The 22,413-nt window shown below is 33.6% G+C and overlaps 1 protein-coding gene across 1 annotated transcript; it reads right to left on the minus strand.

The window, feature by feature from the left end:
- Positions 1–1,911: 1,911 nt before the first annotated feature.
- Positions 1,912–4,572, minus strand: LOC21404249 (glycerol-3-phosphate acyltransferase 1). The gene is made up of 2 exons (XM_010103854.2): positions 3,752–4,572; positions 1,912–3,083 (listed from the first exon to the last, which is right to left on the minus strand). Exons 1-2 carry the CDS (start codon positions 4,484–4,486, stop codon positions 2,187–2,189), a joined length of 1,632 nt encoding a protein of 543 aa, XP_010102156.1. The 5' UTR covers positions 4,487–4,572; the 3' UTR covers positions 1,912–2,186.
- Between the last annotated feature and the right edge of the window lie 17,841 nt (positions 4,573–22,413).

The following is a 22,413-nucleotide window of genomic DNA, read 5'->3' on the forward strand; positions in this document are numbered from 1 at the left end:
AGACTTCTAATAAATTATAGTTATATTAATGGTCAGAATGGATCATACAATATTTGTTTAAGTTTTTTTTTTGGACTAGTGTGTCCCCACGTAAAATTTTTAGTTTCTAATTTAATTATTATATTATATTTTTTAGTTTCTGAAATTTTTCTATTTTATCCAAACTAAATTAAAATAATATTCTCAAGGTCGATAGTGCGTGCTATGTGGCGAAGAGGATCACAGGCTTGCATTCTCCTTTTGTAGAGCAAGTAGAGTGTTTGGCACGCGACCAATGGATACTAGACTATGGATCAGTACAGTGGAGGAGCGACTCTATTCAGGTAGTTCGTTCTCTCCCATGGTAGATTGTTTAATGAGTAATATGGATGAAAAACATGATTATTAAAAACTCGATGTCCACATATGTATGATATGTATGAACGAGTTTTTAGTGGTTATCTATCAAATATAAAAATTTGAATGAGACAAGAATTTAATCTCATTAATTGTTATACATTTGTTTGATGAACTACTCAATTTATTACAACCATCATATCAATACACACAGTTAAAACTATAATTCCCACTAAACTCTCAATCTCATTTTAGTACTTGACTTTTAAAATGTCCCACAATTGACCCTTAATCTATTATTTTGTTTTAGTTTTGTCATTCTGTTAATTAGGTGTTAAACATTTGATAGAATTTGTATAAATTAGCGATCAAAATTGAAAACATCTAAAGTTTATGGATTAAGATAATTTAATAAACAAAAGTTAACTTTCACAAATAGTCGCTATATTTTAGATATTTTTAATTTTAGTCCATCATTTACACACACTTCAGCAAGTATTTAACACTTAGTTAACAGAAGGACCAAACTTAAAAAGAGTAATATATCATGGACCAACTGTGGGACGTTTTAAATGTTAGGGTTCAAAGTGAGACTGTGGATAAATCTTAGGACCATATTTAAACTAAGGTGATTTTGGTAGATGGATTCTGTTACAGAGCAAACCATGGTTTTAGTTTTGCTACAGTGTTTTTTCTTACAAAAAATTTAAATTTTAAAAGTTATAATTCAGAATCATAATTTGAATCCTGATTTGAACCCATATACTAAAGAAGAAATGAAAATTTTGATGATTGATGTCGAAGGATGTGATAAGGATGAATATGTTTTTATCCAGAATCATGATATCAAAAAACCTAATTTGCCAACCCGAAATTAATGCATGTATTGCAAACATCATGAAAAATATGCTGAGTTGTATGTACGCTACATAAATTATCTACAAACTGATCTATCTACACACCCCAAAATAGCAGCTTGTGACCTAGCTACTTGAATAATCTACGCACTACTACTACTAATTGGCCTGTGATCACGCCCGTGAATAGAAAGTGGAGTGTTTAATTAAGAGTGACACAGCTAGTTCTTTCTTTTAGCTTAATCATTCAGAATTTTAGCATGAACTTCTTCCGTTCCTAAAAATAATAATAAATAATAAAGATAAAATATAACTGCATAGCAGCGATAGATTGATAGATTTTGTATTGTGTTTATTAGTTAATCCATATTTTTCTATAGTAAAAGATACTTTTCTCCAGCTAACACCTTTGGAACTATGAACTTAAACAACCCGTTTTGGCTTTTAAATTTAATATAATAAAGTTTGTTATGTAAATCACGAGCGCAGGATTCAATCAAGAAATAAATGAGGCCTCAATTATTCTTGATAGGTGGCCTAAAACTTATCTTTCGTTGTAAATGTTGTACCGGTACATACATATGTACAAAGCATTTATATATATTGAATACCTCACTATATATCTTTTCTACATAAAAATGACCAAATGTCAAGATTCAAAAATAGCGAAGAGTACTTTTGAAATAAATTAAGCATTCACTCAAGCCATTATTAATATATATGTACTACTACAAGACGTGTCACGTACCAACAACCCAAAGAAAAGAAATCAAGGCACGATTGACACTTCATTAATTAATTCACAACATTTATAAGTAAAAAACAATATTAAAGACAATATATAGTACTGGTCCTCGAGCCTTTTCCAAATAAGTGAACAATAAAAAGGAGACCGGGAAAAGAATACATTTTGGTAAGAAAGAAAATTACCTTACACATATATAATATATGTTATAAGATATAAGAAAAGTAACATTTTTTTTTTTCGGGGGTTTAAAAATAGGGTTTCCTTCTCTTGTTATCACCGACTATTCCTTCATTCCCGGCTAACATCAAATACTTGTCCCTCCTCGTGAGAGTTGTGCACTCAAATCCCAAAGTGTCAGCCAGTTGTTTCTGTATATAATTAGCCACTTCACAGCTTGTTTTCCCACCCCCACAAGTCATTTCCTTAGGAATTTTCCCGAGAAAATGGAGGGAATATCCGGGCCTAGGATTCATGAAGAAGAAAAACGGGTCCAACCATTTTAGCCCACTAGCCGTAGTCCCATAAAACATGCTCACACGTGTGGTAACAGCCACGGGGACAATATCATCACTTAACTCGGCAAACAAAGAACTAAACCTCAACAAATAAGGCTCTCTACAAGTAGTTCCTTCGGGACAAACCACCAAATCACCTTCACTAAGCAATCTCTTCATGGTTGCCCCATCTTGCTCCCTGTCTCTCGTCAATCTCACCGTCCGAATCGTCGCGATGATCTCCGACATCTTGCTTAGGCTGTAGGTGACGGCGGTGACGGATCTGGCCAATGATATGCTTAGAAAAACCGGGTCCACAAGAGTTCTATGGTTGCACACGAAGAGGATCCCCTTTTGGCCGTCTGATGATGATGAGGAAGCGTATTTTGTGGGCCCTTTGACTGTTATGTCCACACCGGCATAAATTCCCAATGGGGTTCCGAGTGTAAATGGAAGGAAGCCCATTGAGATCCGGAATATGGCAAGGATTATTCCAATGGGAAGCCATAAAAACATTGCAAGAGTTGAAGATGGGGTGGGCAAAAAAGCAAGCCTTCCGTCGTGAAATATTAAGGGCTTTGGGTACTTTTCCCTTGGCATTATTATTGAGCTTTTGTCTTGATCTTTCACGTTCACTATGAAACCTTCCTGTCACAATCAACATCATGTGGCAGAATGAGAAAAATGACTGAAAATTAATTTCTACTCACGTACGTTTATATTGGACACACGCTTTGTTCTATATATTCGGTTTGGAAAAGATGAATATTATATTATTAAGTTATGAATATATGCGGTTTGCTAGGTTTAGTTTGGTACTTGTCCAAGAGAAGAATTAATTGTGTTTATTGATGATAATTTAAGTGTGAAAGAAAACTTTTCCTTAAGTGAAGGATGTATCGCAGCAAAAGTTGGTTATTTTCTTTAACTAAAATCATTAACTTCCTTTGCTTTACTTGTTGAAAAATAGTCTTGCATGTAAAACACAACCTCTACAAGTACTCTATATTTAACCATGAAGAGGTCGACAAGGCAATAGTACTTATTATGGAGTTAGGTGTAAGACTTACATGTAAAACTAAAACAAGCACAAAGGTAGATATAACATGCATGAAACTAAAATATTGTACCCAAAGTAGTATATGATTTTTTTTTTTCCTTTCTCTATGTCTAAGTTTTCACATAAATGAATGTCATCTGAGAAAACAAAATGTATACAATAATTCCCATTTCCCATATTAACAAATAAAAAAACAAGAAAGGTAGAAAGAAAGAAGAGCTAATTAAAGCAAAGAAACGGTATACTAGTGATTTACCTTGCAAAGGGAGAGAAGAAGTTGGTCATGAAAGCTAGAAGTTCCAAGTCCAATATCAGGCTTTTTATCACCAAAATGTTCCTTCAAAGCTCTGTGCTTAACAAGTAAACCAGATTCAGACACAAAACCGGTGAAGTATTTACCAGAAGTTTGCAACTCAGTCCCCAAAACTTCATCAACGCTCAAATACTCCTTAAGAAAGCCTTCAACCATAACCCTGGGGAGACTCGTGAAGACAAACCTAGAACCCGCCGAAGAGAAAACCTCATAGGCCAAAAGGTTGAGATTCTCCAAGTAAAACTTAGGCAAAACAGCTCTACCAACGTTATCCATGTCCTTGGTTTTGAGCCCACAAAAGGATATGAAAATCATGACCTTGAGTTTCATCTCGTAGTCCAAAAGCCACAGGAAAGAGCATGATAAAAGCAAGAGAAGAGCTCGGAATATCCCGCCGCCTTCGAAGGCGACGAGCATGAAGTAGGGGAAGAAAGAGTGGGACCTGAGAAGAACTCCATGGAAGTCTGAGACAAGAGTTTCGGATTCTCTAGAACTTTCGAGGACAAACTTGGATATTGCTGGATACAAAGGAGGGTGTTGTTGAGACCTTAGAGAAGAGTTGTTTTCCAAGAGGAAACCGTAGTTTCTCATCTTCCTTGCCGCTCTATAACATGAATTCGCCAACAGCTGGTACAACACCCAGTCTGCTAGCTTCAGAAGTACCACAGGGAAGAACATCTTTTTTTTTTTTTTTTTTCGATATGCGCTTTGTCTTAAGAGTAAAAAGGAAGAGAAAAGTTTGTGTTTTAAGAGAGAGAGAGGTGTGGAAGAGGAAGGGAAGAGCAGAGGATATATTTATAGGACTCATTAAATGGGGAGTAAGATGGTAAGTTCACCAAGGGGTCACACCGCAAGCATTAATTAATTTCAATATTTCTTTAAACATTTCTCTTTGTTAATTATTTTATTATTTTGTTTTCGTTTCTTGTATAGTGATAAGAAAAACCAAGGAACGACCGTTTGATTTTATAAACAATCTTAATGTGCATGCACAATTGAACATGATAATATGAGCATTTCCTTTTCATTCCTATGGCATGAAAACTAGACATCATTGATTACTCAAAATCTATGTAACAAATGTTAACAAAGAATTGGAACATTTAGAATTTCGAATGGATAAGAATTGGTTTTTTCATATATTAGACAAGTCAAGCTAAGCAGAATTCATTCACACTCAACTTGAGTTTCCTCTTTTGTTTTGTTATAATATTATTGCACATGTCCTCTACATGTCCTCACTGTTTTATCGCTAATTGAATCGATAGCAACAAAGATGAGATTGAGAGTTAGGTCGTATTGTTTGGTGACCGCCATTACAAAGCTTGGTTTTATTATTATTATTTTTTTGTTTTGTTTGTTGTTTTGTTCCTTTTACTCTTCTTTGAAAAAATAGGGAAATAACTTTCTCGTTTATTTTATCAATTTAAGTTTAAAATTTAGGTTTTGTTACAGTAAAAAATTCTCAGAAACAATCACATTTAATTTTTTATTTTTTTTTACTACAGTAAAAAACTCTCACATAAAATTATATCTCAACTCAAATTAAAAACTCAAATCAACAAACTAAATGAGTTCAAAAACTGTGCATATCTCCTTCACAATTTTTCTGAAGTCCTTGATAAACGTGCATATTTTTTAGGCTCGAGATCAGCAGCCTTCTTATCAACTAGGCTTCTGGAGGTGAATTTATGATCGCTGACATATATATATATATATATATATATATATATATATTCATTATATATATTCGTCCCTTAGGATGAGTAATTGGACCAATCACGAGTTAGATCACCCATATCCTCTGATTGATTGACTTTTTTTTTTCTCAAAGTACATATTATTTAAAAAATCTTTATCATAAGTCAAATTTCATTACTAATTTACAACTGTTTTCTTTTACGGCATTGAATCTTGATTTTGCCTTGTGTGTTCTCTCCATAGGCCAACAATATTAGCAAACTTTAAGGCCGGTTCAGGGAGTACCTGTTGAAAGAGGGACCTTTCGATTTACTGTTCCCATTTTGCTATTTGGTTGTCTCTCCACCCTTTATTTATTATATCATCGACACTTAACAATTGTCAAACAAATGAAAAGCACGTTAATGCATAAAAAAATAGGATAACAGATTTTGAATGTCATAACTAGAGCTAGAATCGAAACGATCATAGCCCTTGAAAATAAATCAAGGAAATTTAAGCGAAGTATAGATGATCATAAAGATCACATTACCCCTTCAGTTTATTGAAATTTATTGAATATGAAGACGAAGCATGGATGTAGCCTCTGCATCTTTTTCTGATGCTTTTCACAAATCACATAATGCAAGTATAGTACTTATTCAATATCCATTGAATGTTGCAGTCAAAAATAAAAATCAGTGACTCATTTAATGCATGCCTTTAGGGTTTTTAGATCTCAACTGTCTTTTCACCCACAAAAGGAAAATAAAATATAATAAAATTTTTGAAAATTACAGTGCTATTTTCCGAGATATTCCTTGATCAAAGCCAGCTAGCTAGAGTAACATGCAATATGGTAGGTGAGGAAATGAGAAAGAATCAGATTTCAATCTGCATGATGTTGAAGAAAAGAAATGAACCCATATAAGAGCTCATTGGAATTTCATTGGACTTTTTATGTTTTTCTTGTGGCAGGTAAGATCATAAAATTTTCACTAGCTGTTTGGTGCATTTTAATCATTTGATATAGATGTGTCAAATTTGCCATGATCATGGTTTTCATACATTAATAACTTTTAGATTACAATACATGACATATCCTTTACGGCCCATACCCAATTTGTGATGTCCTTAGTTTTCCTTTTTTCCCCCCAAAATGAAAAGGTTGCATTTAATCACTAATCCCATTTTCTTTACGTGTTTATTTCTCTTCTTAGTGCATGTTTGTGACTATATAAAGACATTTACAATGCTTAATTCAAAGGGGAATATATAACTTATAAGGTTATATTAAATTCATAAAGCATGCAAAGGGAATGACAGAAAAGCATGCATCTAAAACTTTCAACAAAAATAAAAAATAAAAAATTTGAGTTCTTCAAATGTAACTAAAGATCTAGGTAAGGCCACATTACATTTGAATTGGATAAATGTTGTTCCTTTGGGAATGCATCACGAGTAAGCCAAGAAAATTTTGCGGTTACAAATTAATCCCTTGGGTATGGAGAGACTATATGGAGGTGAGTGCAGGCATGAGGGTTCAAGTTAATCCCTTGAGTTGAGAACGGGGCGGGAGTCGGGAAGCAACCCGTTCCACCTCCAACCCGATTATATATACTTTTATTTTAAACATGCATGAGACATTAGTGTTTTTGTTTCTTGTACAAATTTAGTTTGTGGATTGTTAGAGTTTCGATTCTATTTTCAGTTTATTTTTGCAAGATATTAGTGATGATGTTGGTAAATTTTAAATTACTTTAATGAAATTTACTTCAACTTTAATAGTGTTACAAATTTTTGAAACTCTTAATGGGTAAATGGACAGCCAAATAAAGTATCGAAATACCAGCCCTAGGGAGAATTCCTCTGATCCCACTTTAAATTAGATGGGGGAAACATACCCGCCCTCATCCCACTCCATTGCCATCCCTAGTAGTTGATTCATCTTGTTCATAACACATAATAGAAATTAATAAATGAGATAAAGAGGTAAATAACATATTTTATAAATGGTTTTTAAGTAAATGACATGTTTTTTAGACAATTTAAGTAAATAGTATATCTATTTGATAAATATTTATTTATGTGGCGTAAATACTATATTTATTAGTAAATGTAATATTTACATCGAGTATTTATCAATGGATATTGTATTTACCAGTAAATATGCTATTTATTTAAACGTTTCAAAGATGTGTTGCTCACTTAAAAATTGTTTAAAAAATATATTATTTACTACAATTATTAAAAAAATAAATTTATATTATCAGGCTTTTTAGAGGAAAAAAATACACTCTAAAATAAAAATACATAGAGTTATCATTCTAATCAATTGAGTGTGATTATGATCTTTTGTTACAATTATTTATTTTTAGGATAAATTTTATTTTTACCCCCTGAATTTTAGTATGTTTGTCACTTTACCCCCTGAACTTTAAAAATTAGTATGCACACCCTGAACATTGAAACGTTATTAACTTTGCACATTCTATTAATTTTATTAACAGATTTGATGACGTGCCAGTTAGTAGAGGAGTAGTTTAATAGATTATATTTATAAATGTCCCCTGAAGTATGTACCATATTTAAAAATGCCCCCTGATCTATTAAAACATATCAAAATGCTCCCTAATTTATGGAAAACATAATAAAATAACAGTGTTGTTAATATTACATGCCATTAAAAAGTAATAAAAAAATATTAAATTCAAATTAAATAAAAAAAGTGATTAAATATTAAAAATAATATAAAACACTTTAATTTAAAAATTGAAAAATTAAATAAATCAATTTTTTTTTTCAAAAATCAAAACAAGAAAAGAAGAAAATTTTTCAAAATTAAATAAATATTTACAAAGAGGAAGTAGGTTTTTTCAAAAAAAAAAATCCTCTTTACTTTTGGGTTTTTTATTTTTATTTTTAAAAATATTTGATTTATTTAATTTTTGAATTTCTTTAAAGTAAAGTGTTTTATATTTTTATATTTTTAATATTTAATCACTTACATTGATTTTATTAGAATTTAATGTGTAATTAATTTTTAATGGCATCAATGAATTTGTTATTTTAATATTTTTTTCAAAAGCTACAGGTCATTTTGATATGTTATCATAGCTCATGGGACATTTTTAAATAAGGTACATACTTCAGTGGGCATTTATGAAAATAATTCGGCCACATCATCAAATTCGTTAATAAACTTAACAGAAAAGGCAAAGTTAATAACGTTTCAAAGTTCAGGGGGTGCGCAGACCAATTTTAAAAGTTTAGGAGGCAAAGTGATAAATAGACTAAAATTCAATGAGCAAAACTGAAAGTTATCCTTATTTTTAAATAGAGTGGTATAGATATTCTTTTTTACCATCTTGGATAGTATTTATGATTTTTTTCCTCAAAATTATCCAGGCCAAATCCTTCTTTAAGCATATATGAATAAAAGAAAAAATGGAGAATTTACCCGTAAAAGTGTATGAGTCTGAAACTTTACTCCTTACTCTTGATAAATATCCTTTTATTAGTGTAATTATTTAACTAAAAAGGTTAAGATAAAAATCCTGACTCATGCCGAAGTATTTATTAATATTACCGTAAATAAATACAAACAAAGCTAATGTCAGCAATATTAGAGTTTTTTTTTTTTTTTTTTTGCCTGGTACATACAAGGAAAAACTTTATCATATGTACGTGTACTTGTGTACTAAGTATCAATTTTTTCTTTGTATTTATTGTCAGATATAGGTCTCGTTTAGTTTGTATATTTAAATTATTGTAGTTTGAATATTTTTGTTTAAAATGTGTTAGTTTGAAAAGTGTGGGTTAAACATGTAGGCTTCGTTCATTTCACCGATTCGAATTTAGAATTCAAATTTTGCTACAGTAAAAAGCTCTCAGAAATAGTCACATCTAACTTTTTTACTACAGTAAAAAGCTCTTACATAAAGTCACATCTCAACTCGAATTAACAAACTAAACAGGCCCGTAGTTTTTCTTTTTGGTTTGAAAAAGAAATAAAGTTTGAAATTGTGTTTGTATGTGTAAATTCAAAATTTGAATTGTGTCTAATTAGTAATTAAATAAAAAAATTAAATTTTTAGAAATAATAAATCTAATAAAAATAATTAAAATGGAAATTCTACAGTAGGGGGTGTACTTATCCCATACCAGTGGGGACAAATCCAAACCATTAGATCAAGATCGTGGTAAAAAACGATGGAGATACTAAACTAAAATAAAACCTCACACACTTACTTATTTAAACATCTGATTAAAAAATGACATCAAATAACAAAAAGACCACACCATCAGCTAGCCTCCCACCTCGCTCACCACTAGGATCGGCAATATGGGTCACGACACGACGACATGACTCGAAAACGACACGAATTTTGCGGGTTAGGGTTGAGAAAAAAGAGGTTCGGGTCAGAATTGGGTCGACCTGAAATTGACACAAAAAATACGAGTCAATTTCGGGTTGGACCCGCCTAACCCGAACACGACACGAAACTCGTAAAAAACTAAAAAATACATAGATTTTTCATTACATATTTTAAATTATATTATGAACTTGTGATATTATGATAGTTATACTCAAAATCTTATACTATTATTTGCTTAATTTCAATGGATGTTATTGTAATTTAGTGTGTTATGAATTTTAAGTTATTTCTAATATGTAAAAAACTAAATAAAAGTATACAATTTTCATGTCAATTTCAGATTCACGGGTCATTTTCGGGTTGTGTCGTGTCAACTTGTAAAGTGGTCGTGTCGTGTTCGTGTTGCGGTTTTTAAAAAATTTCGTGTCACGGGCCGTGTTTGGGTTGACTGCAAATTTTAAAAAAATGATCAAAACACGACACGAACATGACACGTGACACGAATTGCCACCCCTACTCACCACTGTCGCTGACGAGGAACGCTTGCCAGCGGGATTTGTGCCGCCTTGGGGAGGGGAGGTTGGGTTCGAGGAGGCTGGCATAGCTCGCGCGAGACTAGAGCTTCGTCGACAAAGTTCGAGAGGGAGCCCGGCCGGCGTTCACCCTATCTGAGAAAGATAGGGAGTAGATCGGCGGGGAGACAAAGGAGACCGAAATATCCTCTTCCAGAGGCCGCAAACCTGGTATGTTCATCGACAGTGTTCTCGAGGGAGCTTTGTCGGCGTTCATCGCAAAGAGACATTAAGACAGAGAAAGAAAGAGAGTGGGAGTAGATCAATGGAGTGCAGAGGATATTTACTCAGGCTGTTCTTGGCAGAGATCATCGGCGTTGGAGAAGAAAGAGGCACTCGCAATTTGGTGTTGGATGACGGAGGTTCATTGAGGGAGAAAACGCTCTGTGGTCGGTGAAGATGGGACGACAGCACTAGGGCGGGTGTGTTGAAGTCTGATTTGGCATTGGATGAGGGAGTTTCAATAGGGGAGGGACGCTTTGTAGTCGTCAACAAAGGGTGCAGTGGCGGTATAGTTTGTGTGGAAGAATACTGAGTTTTTTTTTTCCATTTTGTTTTGTTATTTTTCTGGAATCTTTTACTTTGTTAATCAAGTGTGGTACTCTTTATCAGTGTTTAGATGGTAAAGATCATTCTAAACCATTGATTTTTAATTAAACGGCCACCACAATTCACCCTACCGGTAGTGGTGTCAAACGTGTCGTGCCGGGCTAGCACGGCACATCCAACACCAGGGGCCGTAACGGGCCTGGCACTACCCTGCACAGTGCAGGGCCGGACCTAAGGAGAAAAACTCAGGCCCGGTCCAGGCCCGCGGCCCTAGTCCATAAGGGCCAGGGCCGGCCCGGCCCTGGCCCTTGCATTTTTTTAAAAATTTAATTAAAAATATATATCATATGTCCCTAAAAGATGTGATTTTATTGAATTGACATAATAGGAATAAGTACACATAAATGACTGCCTCGTTAGAAACCTTGCCAAGTAAAACCCGTGGGGAGATCGGGACAAAACCTTAGCGAAGGAAAAAACAGTGTAGTAGTTAGGAGCCTAGGAATAGTAAATTACAAACCTAAGTGCTTCCAGAAGATTCTGTTATTTCTAAGTTAGAAAAATATTCTTGCATTGAATCATCTGTGTATTGTTGTTTTCGTCTTCTGGCATATTCCCAGTCTTTAACGCACATTAGCCCCTCCAAGATATCTGGATGCATTCTGCGTCTCTTTTCGTCAAGAATTCAGTTGCTCACGTTAAAAGCTTGCTCTGATGCTACCGTTGACACTGGTGTTGTTAGAATGTCACGAGCTATTATGGACAGTGTTGGAAAACGATCGATCTTGCTTTTCCACCACTGTGAGATGTCTAGTTTGTCGTCATCGATTATAAAATTTGCTTCAAAATATTTTACTAGTTCGGTAGACGCTTGTGTTGATGATGATCCAGTCGTTTTCTCTTTCTTCTTCAAGAAACTCCACGACGATCCTTTAGGCCTCGAACTGCTAGCTGACGATGAAGTTCCCTGTTCTTTTTTACCTGTGCTGTATTTTGCTTCATACAAACTAAAAACTTTTTCTAACATTTTCTTAGCGTCAGTAATAGTTAGTTGCATATATATTCCTAAATTTTCTATGGTAGCAGTCATCAATGAGTCAGTCCCATCTATTTTGCACCTAGGATCTAAAATGGTTGCCAATGCATATAACATAGGACAACCTAACTAATAACTTTTATATTTATTTTCCATTAACTTAACTATGTTTCCAAAAAGTTCTGTATCCCTATAATAAGAAAATGTTTCTGAAATATTAAATTGTTGATGTAATGCTAAATGTGCAGTAGGATAATAAACTCCAGAAAGTAACTCAGTAGCATTGTAAAAAACTTCTAAAAATTTAAAGAAATACTCACCAATCTGCCAATCAGTATTGAAAATTAAAAGTTGATCGTTATTACTGTTTACATACGTCGTGATAAGCTGCGAATACGGGAGTGCTGCCTTCAACATTAAATATGTGGAATTCCACCTATGTCTCATGTCAGTTGAAAACTTTCTTGGGCGCATATGACTGTTCCTGCAATATTGTTTGAATTCTTGGAGCCGAGCTCCAGAACTAGATATGAATGATAATGATTCTCTAATATTTGTTAGATTAGATGGGATATGTTTAATTCCTGCCTGAACTACTAAATTAATTATGTGATATGCACACTGTTGATGAAAAATTTCCTCCCCAAACGCTGGTGTCAAACTACGTTTAAATATGTTAATTGCAGCCGTGTTAGCTGACGCATTATCAAAAGTAATAGTTAAAACTTTATCTTTGATCCCGGAAAACCCAAAAATTTCCATTATTGTACCAAAAATAGATGATGCGTTATGAGGATATGGACATAAATGAAAACCAATTATTCTTTTTTGTAAAACCCATTCGTCATCAATGTAGTGCGCTGTGACACATAAATATCTAGTTTTATTGCACCCCTCCCACATATCAGAAGTGCAAGAGACAGTAGCATTAAAAGTCCTAAAATTATCAACAAGAAATTGTCTCATTGCATAAAATACTTTCATGCAATTAGAACGAGTTGTGTTTTTACTTACCCATTTAAATTGTGGGCAGACTGCTGTCTGTAAAAGAAATAGGCAATTCGGCACTAGCTAGAAATTTAGCTAGTGCCTCACGAGCATGTTGTGCATTGCATGTAAAATTTTGTGACCCCTGTGATGTGAGTGATAGTGTTTGTTGGTGGGAGTCCACACTCCCACCTTGCTGCAACGGTAGACATACTTTCCAATGTCTATCCAGATGACCAGTACCCCCACCCTTTTTATTATAAAAATGTTTTTTACAATATTTACATACCGCACAAATTTTCATTTCACCTGTTTTTGGATTTGGTCGGGGCTCCTCGGTGAAATGCTGCCATGCCAGAGAAGTTCGCGGTCTTTTTCCCCTACTGCATTCTCCAGCTTCCTCGTTGTGCACTGAAGCATTATCCACCGGAGCATTTTCTAGTTCAGTGGGGGTGGGGTTGGGAGGCATCATTTCATCCTCAAAAAATGCCTCATCACCAAGCTCAGGAAGAATAATGAAATCAGGGAAGTTTGGTGCGGTCATTTTCGAAAAATTGATTGAACTTGAACTTTGTAAATGAAAGAGCAAGAAAATGAGTGAACGCGAGAAAAAAGCTTAGAATCAAAATGAAAGAGACAAGTTGAGAGATAGAATGAGATTGAGATGAGAAGTTGAGAGTGAATTGTTGTATGGGATTTAGGGTAGAATTAAGGGGTATTTATAGGGGATTTTTTTAGCCATTTTCATATTCTTACCGTTGGGCCCTTTGTGGCCCAACGGACGGCCCGTGACGGGCATAACGGGAGGCCCGTCACGTGCCAAACAGGAGGCCCGTGATGGGCCAAACGGGAGGCTACTGGTAGGGAGAAAATACATTCCCAATAAAAAAATAAAGAAAAAGCGCTTTTTTTTTACCATTCACTCCCACCCGTACATGTCCAAGAATTGCGTACTTGGTTTGAAACGTGCAGAGGGTGCGTTTGGAATTAGTTTTAAAATAATTTTATTTTTAATAAAAAAATAAAAATGAGATTATTTTGAGAATTATTTTGGGACCGATTCTGAAATTGTGTTTGATTAGTTTTTTAAAAGATAGTTTTGAGTATAATAAAAAAAGTGAAATCGTGTTTATTAATTAATATATTATAATATTGTTGATAAGTACTAAAAAATGAAGACAGAAAAGTTAAAATAACTTTCAACTGTTTTCTAATTCATTCACAAAAACCATTCTCGTTGTTTTCGTTTTCAAAATATTTGCTAAACAAACGTCGTTCGTTTTCATTTTCATTTTTTACTTCTCGAAATATGTGAAAACCATTTTAAAAAACAGTTCCAAAGACGCACAAGGGGGCGTCAAGTTTCGGGAAAGTCGGCTTTTATTGTTTTGCTGTTAAATTCACCTTTAAACCAAATGACCATTTTTAAAAATACCCCTTAAAATAGAGTTCTTTTTTATTCTACTCCTTAACATTAACTTACATATTCTATCTTTTAGAGTAGAATTAGTCAAGAGGTAGAATTTTTTAAAAGGTGTATTTTTAATAAGTCATTTATTTAAACATGTAGAATCTGTAATTTTCTTTAAACTCTAATTGCATTTTTGACATCCAAACAATTGTATTTTTGGACAATTAAATGGTTGAAATTGTTATGGCCACTAGAAGACTGGGTTCAAACGAGTCCAATCAGCAATCCAAACAAGACCATAATAATTTCAACCATTTGATTTTTTTTTTTTTTTGGACTTTTTTCAGTGCAGTGGTATTTTTATGTAAAATTTGACAAGTATTATATTTAATGGTAAATTTGACGCCGAATATTATGCATTGAAACATAAAATAGATAGCACATCAATGTACCATTTTTACATTTTAGTGGCAAATTTAGCATTAGCAATATAAAATACTAAATTAATGTGTTAATGCTAAATTTTAACATTTTAGTAGAAAAGGCACTCTTCAATGCCATATTATTTTTTATGCTAATTTCACATATTCTATGCTTGCTGGTAAATTTATCATCAAGTATGACGTATGCCAAACTCTAACATTAGATTGTTATTACTTGTTATGTTTATTTTCTTTTTATCTAATATCATTACAAAATTGGTATTAAATTATTTTAAAATTAAGATTCTTTTACAACTTTCAAAATTTAATAATTATAAGAAAAATAAGATTTAACATGTGTAGTAATTAATACACTTCAAGCACAATATGCATACTAAAATTCCAAATATATATATATATATATTATGTTAAATGTGACATTGACATTAGTAATTTTCATTGGAGATAGTTCAAGCTCAATTAAGTGGTTTTGCCTCTAGCACTGTATAAATCGGATTATAATAAGGGTAGATGCAAATAACAATTGGAAAGCACTCGGACCACATCATTAATATTATTATTACTATTATTATGGTGAATACTCGACCACATTATTATTCCAAGAGATTTAATTCTCTTGCATTATGAATTAAAATAAATAAATAACTAAATAAAAGTAAATGTATTTGTAAGATGACATTTAAAGAGTACATAAACGATTTTAGACAAAACAAGTAAACGGGATCGATCCAACTAAAGGAACTATCAGATCGCAACAATTAATATAGTTCGATCACCATGTAAAATCTTAGCGATGCACATTATTGGATCGCATAATAACTAGAAAGCATAATAATCCCTTATAAACATACAGAAGAGAAGACTAGTTTTGATTAAAACACGTAGTGAAATTTAATCTAAGCATTGAGATAAAGACCCTTGAGAATAAACATCCAAGATTAGAATTAAAACGGAATTCTCACGCAATATTCTTAAGCTGGTTTTAAAAAATAATAATAAAAAGAAGGAGAAATGTGAGGGAGTACGGTTTTCCGAATTATTTATAAATTGAGAACTATTTCCTAAAATGAGGAGCTTTGGACTAGTTCAGAGATCGAAATCAAGTGAATTAGTAGTTGTTGGGATAGAGCAACTGTGAACCCCAATAATTATTTAGGTGTAATAAAAGGGAAAAAAAAGGTTGATCGTAAGAATTAGTTATTATCATTAGGAAATTGATTAAGAATTTTATTTATGTTTATTGCAGTGTAAGAATATAGTGTGTGTGTGTGTGTGTGTGTGTTTGTGTGTGTATAAAAATGCCAAAATATTCTGTCCGTTTTTCTTATTACTCAATATATGTTTCTCCGGTTAGATTTTCAATATATATCTCTTTAAAAAAATGCGATCCATAAGAGAGAAATCTCAAAAAAAAAAAAAAAAATTCAGTAACTTTAGTTTCAATCTTTTCAAACGATCAATGACTATTTAAAAATTTTTGATTCTTTATACTGACAAATTGTCATCTTTAAATAAAATGCACATTTTCTCTTTTTTTCTCTAATTTTTATGCAAATGCACATTTTCTTTTATGCACGAAAAAACCTTTTCATAGAATTATTTCACGAAAAAACTTTTTCATATAATTAATTTTGGAAAAATTTATAGCTTGCCCATTTAACTATTTCACGAAAAAACTTTTTCATATAATTAATTTTGGAAAAATTTATAGCTTGCCCATTACTTTTATGTGATTATGAAAATATAAAGATAATCTCAACAATTTTAAAAAGTGCATAATAAAAACCTATAGTACAATTAAACACAAAAGAGTGCTTTTGGTTCATGGATTCAAAACCAGTCACGACCCTAAAGATGGGATCGTGATTATTAGGATTTAATTTAAAATTTAACTTAATTAAACTGAACTGTTTAACAAAAATCACAAAAATAAATACATAAATATTAATATAGTTTGCTCTGGAGACTTTCTTTTACAAATAATATTTAAAACAGTCCATAAAGTCTAAGAAAAATAATACAACTCTAGGACAATGTCGACCAATACAGTTTATATACAGAAATATAGTACATCTCAGAATTAAAACTGTAAATCCGAAACAAACGTACCGCTTCAAATCTCGCGCCTTTAATCCATTGGCATCCACTTGTCACGTTGTAAATCTAAACCGCTAACTCTGGAGGGGGGTTTAAAACATTGAAAACATAATAGTAAAAGTGAGCGGAACAGCCAGTAGGATATAATTTTATAAAACATTGTAAATAAAGATACTCGCGGTCTGAAGACATACACCCGGAACCGGTCATCATTTTCTTAAAAAAAAGGAAATACTCACATAATAGTGGTAAAATATCTATATAATGAAAATATGCAGAGCCATAACACCACTGAGCAAGAAGTGGATCTGTACGGGTTTCGAGACCTGCCTCCAAACATACAATTCTCATATTATGATCTCTGAGGCCACCGTGCATTATATCATTTCTTAAAATATTTCATTTTAAGAAATGATACTCTTTAAAATCTCATTTCCAACATCATTAGAAAACTTAATAGCATTATTCATGCTATTTCCTTTAAAATCATTTTCTTTCAACATGTTTTGTTCTAAAATATTTTCATTGGCCAAAATCAATTAAAGTAAGGCTAACAAGGATATGGACAAGAATAATATACCTCTTAGCAATTTAATCTACGAATAACTTCACATTGTCCAACCGTCTATTCTTGAAGCTCAACGGCTCACTCTGAACCTCAATGAATCAATTTGATTCACCTCGATCTACGTGTACGGTACCGGTAGACTTTTTAATGGAGTAGAATTGGCGTAACCGGAGGTCACCATTATGTTCAGCATGTCAAAACGAGTCAGGATATGGTCTCAGATCTTCGATCAGACATCGGGAACCTCAAGAACTTAGACTCGCTGGAATCCGGCCACCGGCTGCAGCGGCGGCGGGGGTTGCCGGAGCACATTTCCGCGGTAGACTTGGGTCTTACCCCTCCTAAATTGACCACTCTAAGTTCAATGGTACACTCAATTTCACCAAATTCAGACTCTATCTACTCCGATCATACCCAAAAATGTCAGTAAAATCCGGTGAATTAGTTCTCGATTCTCCGACAATGGAACCTCAAAATTGGATTAGGGCTTTTGTTACCTACTTCCTTCTAAGTGTTTTGACACTAAAATCATAACGATCCAATGGTTGGATCATCGAAACCACCATCCACCCAAACGGCGACGGCGGCGAGCTCTGATCCCCGGCAAACGGCGGTGGATTCGGGCGGTTGAGGGTTGCTTCTTGCTCTACATCATCCTTTGAGTCCAATGGCACCGGCGGTGTCAAAAACGCAGGCCAGAATAGTGCACAACGGAGAGGAGGCACAGCGGCCAAAATGGACGGCCCCTGCGATGCCGCTCTGGCGAGAATCGACGAGTGAGATAGCATGGGTTTTGTTCATCTCATCGAGCTGAGTCCATAGGGACCGGAATCACTCCGATCGGAGGTCAGAGGGCAAAGTTACAAGGCAAGAAGTTCCGGTACTGTTCGGACATTTCGCTGGTAATTGCGGCTGTTTCTGGCAGAGATGGAGGTCATGCGGCATGTCAACGAGTCCAGCTCATCGAGAGCTTTCCGTTGGTGTGTGGGTGGTGTCACGAAATGACACCGGAATCTCACCGGTGGTTGGTGACCGGCGTGGAGAGAGAGAGAGAGTGAGTGAACGTGGGAAAGAGAGAGAGAGAGAGAGTGAACGTGGGAAAGAGAGAGTGAGTGAACGTGGGAAAGAGAGAGAGAGTGTACGTGAGAAAGAGAGAGAATGAGAGAAAAATGAAAAAAAGAAAGAAAAAGAAAAGGAAAAAGAAAAAATAGATTTAGACTTTCTCGACAAATTTGATAATTAAACTTCAAAGTCTAATTTGAATAGAATATGAAATGACCCATTATTTAAATTCTGAAAAATTAGTTTCCAATACTTAAAATTGTTCGAGGGACAGCCGTGTCAATTTCAAAACAATCCTTTTTAAATGAGAATTGTCTTTTACATGATCATTATAACTGAGAATCTTTCACTAATCTCAGATTAATTAATACTAATCACTAGATTTGATTAATTAATCACAATTAATTTAACCGTATGTTACAATCCTACCCCCTTAAAGAGATTCCGTCCTCAGAATTGGAACAAAACCTGGGTAGCGGTTAAACTTGCGAAAACATCAACAATGCATTGTAAGGAAATGAATGGCATTAACGATTTTATCACTTTGCGACTCCTCGTGATTTCTTGTATGATAATGGCTTCTCGTCTATCAACGGGTTGAATCATTATCTCTATACATATGTCTAAACTTTCAACTTCTAACGAGAAGGGTTATACAAGGTTATAGAATTATTGAACAAGAATCATCACGAACATGATTCTTGTACAATACTCAAAAGGTTCTAGATTCTCAACATTTAGTCAAGGACCTTAAACTAAGTACTTAGGGAGGTTCTCCACTTAATCACACTCAGATTACTTAAAAGAATTATCCAATTCACTCAGTTCTATAATTTTGCATCTAGGCTGATCTAACGCTTGTCACGAAAACACGTGCAAACGATATTGCGTGTCTCCAAAGGGTGGAAAACTGGTTGCTAATGAAAATAGACATTCAGGGCTTTCCAATGAGCTATCACATGCCCTATTTCAAATATTCTAAGCCTTTCAAACACATCTTACAAGAAATTGAAATTCTCAAACTTCAACTTTTCAAGGCATTTTGAAAAGTTTCTAAGCGAAACTTTAACTACGCACATCCCGGCCTACAAAACTCCAAACAAAGTGATTCTAAGTGCTACACATCACTAATGATACACACTAAATGGTAGATTAAGTGTTTTAAGTGCAGCGATCTCGGTTCTAGAAGTTGGAGTTCAAATTCACACTTTTTGCGTTATGCTAAGAATGCAGCTTTGACCTTTCTGATGGAAATGCTCATAAAAAAATTCACATCGATCTAAAGTATGTAATTCCAGTTTCTGAATAAAGTAGAGACCTATAGCTTCGAAATGAGTTATCATATGCTAAAATTTGAGCTCTCTAAGCAGCTCAAAAACAGTTTCTAAGAAATTAAAATTCTATCATTTCTTGATTTTGACAGCTTTTTAAAAGTTTCTACACGAAACTTCCAATGCGCACAATTCGGGTTACAAAACTCCAAATGACATGATTCTAACTCCCACACATCACTAATAACATGTTCTAAATGGTAGCCATGGTGGTTTAGGTGCAGCAATGCTATTTCAAAAAGTATGGGTCTCAGTTCTTTATTCTATCAATTCTTAAAAAAAAGCTTTGGCGGCTGCTACGGGAAAAATCATAAAATATTTTACACAGCCCCGAAAATTACAAAATCAATGCCTAATCGAAGTAAACATCTGGAGCTTTCCAAAGAGCTATCATAAGTATAGTTTCAGATATGTTAAAGTCTCCAAAAACACGTTTACCAGATCAAAACGTGCCTGTTTTTAGCAGAATTCCTAGAAATCAAGCTTAACTTCAAAAATGCATAACTTGAGCTACGGTTATCCGTTTTGGATGATTTTTACAGCTACACAAAGCTTATAACTCATACTAAATGGTTCTAAACTCACTGTAAGTACAGCAACTTTATTTTCAAATTTGGGTCTCTAGTTCATGAGTTCCTAGTTTCTCTTTAAGATGCAGATTTAGAACATCTTAGTAAAACCTGCACAACTAATTCCGCGGGACTCCTAAATCAATATTTCCAGCTCCTATCGGAACTAGACACAGAGGCCTTCGATTCGGTATATGACATGCTAAGTTTAGAAACAGACAAGGCCCTCAAAAATACGTAATAGAAAATCAAAACGGCATGTTTGGGAAATTCTTATAGTTGCAGGAAATCCATCACGTGGACTAAATGACTTTAATGCAACACCCACGGTCTGACACCAATGTAGCTGAATTTAATTTGTACTTGCTGAAACTTCTTAAAATTTGTGAAACATTTTTTTTTAAAGTCTTATAGTAGATATAAGTTTCGAATTGCTTTCTTGATTAAAATATTCATACCTTAACATATCCGTTTTTTTTTTCAAATTATATAGATATATCTATAAGTATATACTAAATTCTTAGTACTTACTTGCTTACAGTTATAATCTACAAAACCATTTAACATAAAGTTTCAGAATCATAATTAGCAAAACTATTTATAATGTAAAACTGATTACGAAAATAATTGCAAGCGGTATCTATTCCCCGATTTCCACATCGTTCGTCCATTCACCGTTAGTCCATCAAGTATTATGTGCAGGTTGCTTACCTACAGTATAAATATTCTATGATGAGCTTTCGCTCAGCAAGTAGGAACTATCTATCACAAAACAACTGTAAGTTCACATGAACAAATATGCATGAGCCAATTATGCTTAATTATGATTGTGTCTTATTAAATTCTTATTATCTGATCTTATCTTATTTACGGGCCCGAGTGCTCGTACCACTTGCGCATAATCATCGGGACGTGAGGGTTTGCAAGGTCCCTAACGACACTGTGACTATAAACTGAACTGAATGCCTCCCTCTCAGAGGACATTATTTTTTTCCTTCTCCCTTGCAGAGCATGAGTTACCTCCCTCTCAGAGGCTGGTACGACACTCAACTGAGTTTCTTCTTATAAGTTCCTCTTGACTTATTAAGGTGTATGCAATATGACATAGCATAGCATACTATAACATGAAATGTAGTCAAACACATATAATTCATGTGCATTACTTAAGTGTATGCAGTATGACATGGCATAGCACACATAACATTAAATGTACTCAAACACATATAATTCATGTGTACTGTTTATTTTAAAAATCTATTTATACTGTAGGCGAGATTCCTACTTACCTGATTTCCAGTTAAAGTAGAATTTCTACTCACTCATACCTTCTATCCTCTACTGCTAAGTTCTATAAAGGAACGCTTATTTAGACGGTAAGATTAACTTTTAGTATGTTATTTTTATTTAGCATAGTCATAAAGGAATTAAATCCTTCCTTAGAACGTATTTATCCTTTTTATTAAGAATCGTAAAAATTTGTAATTTCTATAATAAGAATTAATTAAATCCTCATAATTATGTCTTCCTTAATTGTCATTACAAATTTGTGCTAAATTGATAATTCATTAATTATCTTATCTGTATAATAAGTCTAATAATTTAGTTAACTAATTTTGGTAATTAATTAACCCTCTTATTCATATACAAAGTCTACATAATTTAGTTAATGAGTTTTAGTAATTAATTAACTTCCTTCACCAAATTAATTAACTTCCTTAACCATATTCTAAGTCTTAGATAATTTAATTAATTAGTTTAATAATTAATTAAATTATCATCCATAATACACTTTTAATAAACTTTACTTTACCGCACTTGATAAGCTCATAATAGTGTTGAGGTCCGTATTTAACATCATAAAATTAAGAGTCTAGCGTATCATTTTTACAATTTTCGCTTACACGCTTATTTGAAAACCGTT

The sequence above is a fragment of the Morus notabilis genome, unplaced genomic scaffold (assembly GCF_000414095.1).
Source record: "Morus notabilis unplaced genomic scaffold, ASM41409v2 Scaffold269, whole genome shotgun sequence".
Taxonomy (NCBI): domain Eukaryota; kingdom Viridiplantae; phylum Streptophyta; class Magnoliopsida; order Rosales; family Moraceae; genus Morus; species Morus notabilis.

Coding starts and splice junctions, on each gene's coding strand:
- LOC21404249 (XM_010103854.2), bottom strand. CDS start 4,486: ATGTTCTTCCCTGTGGTACTTCTGAAGCTAGCAGACTGGGTGTTGTAC. Junction 3,084..3,751: donor TTCTTCTCTCCCTTTGCAAG/GTAAATCACTAG, acceptor TGATTGTGACAG/GAAGGTTTCATAGTGAACGT.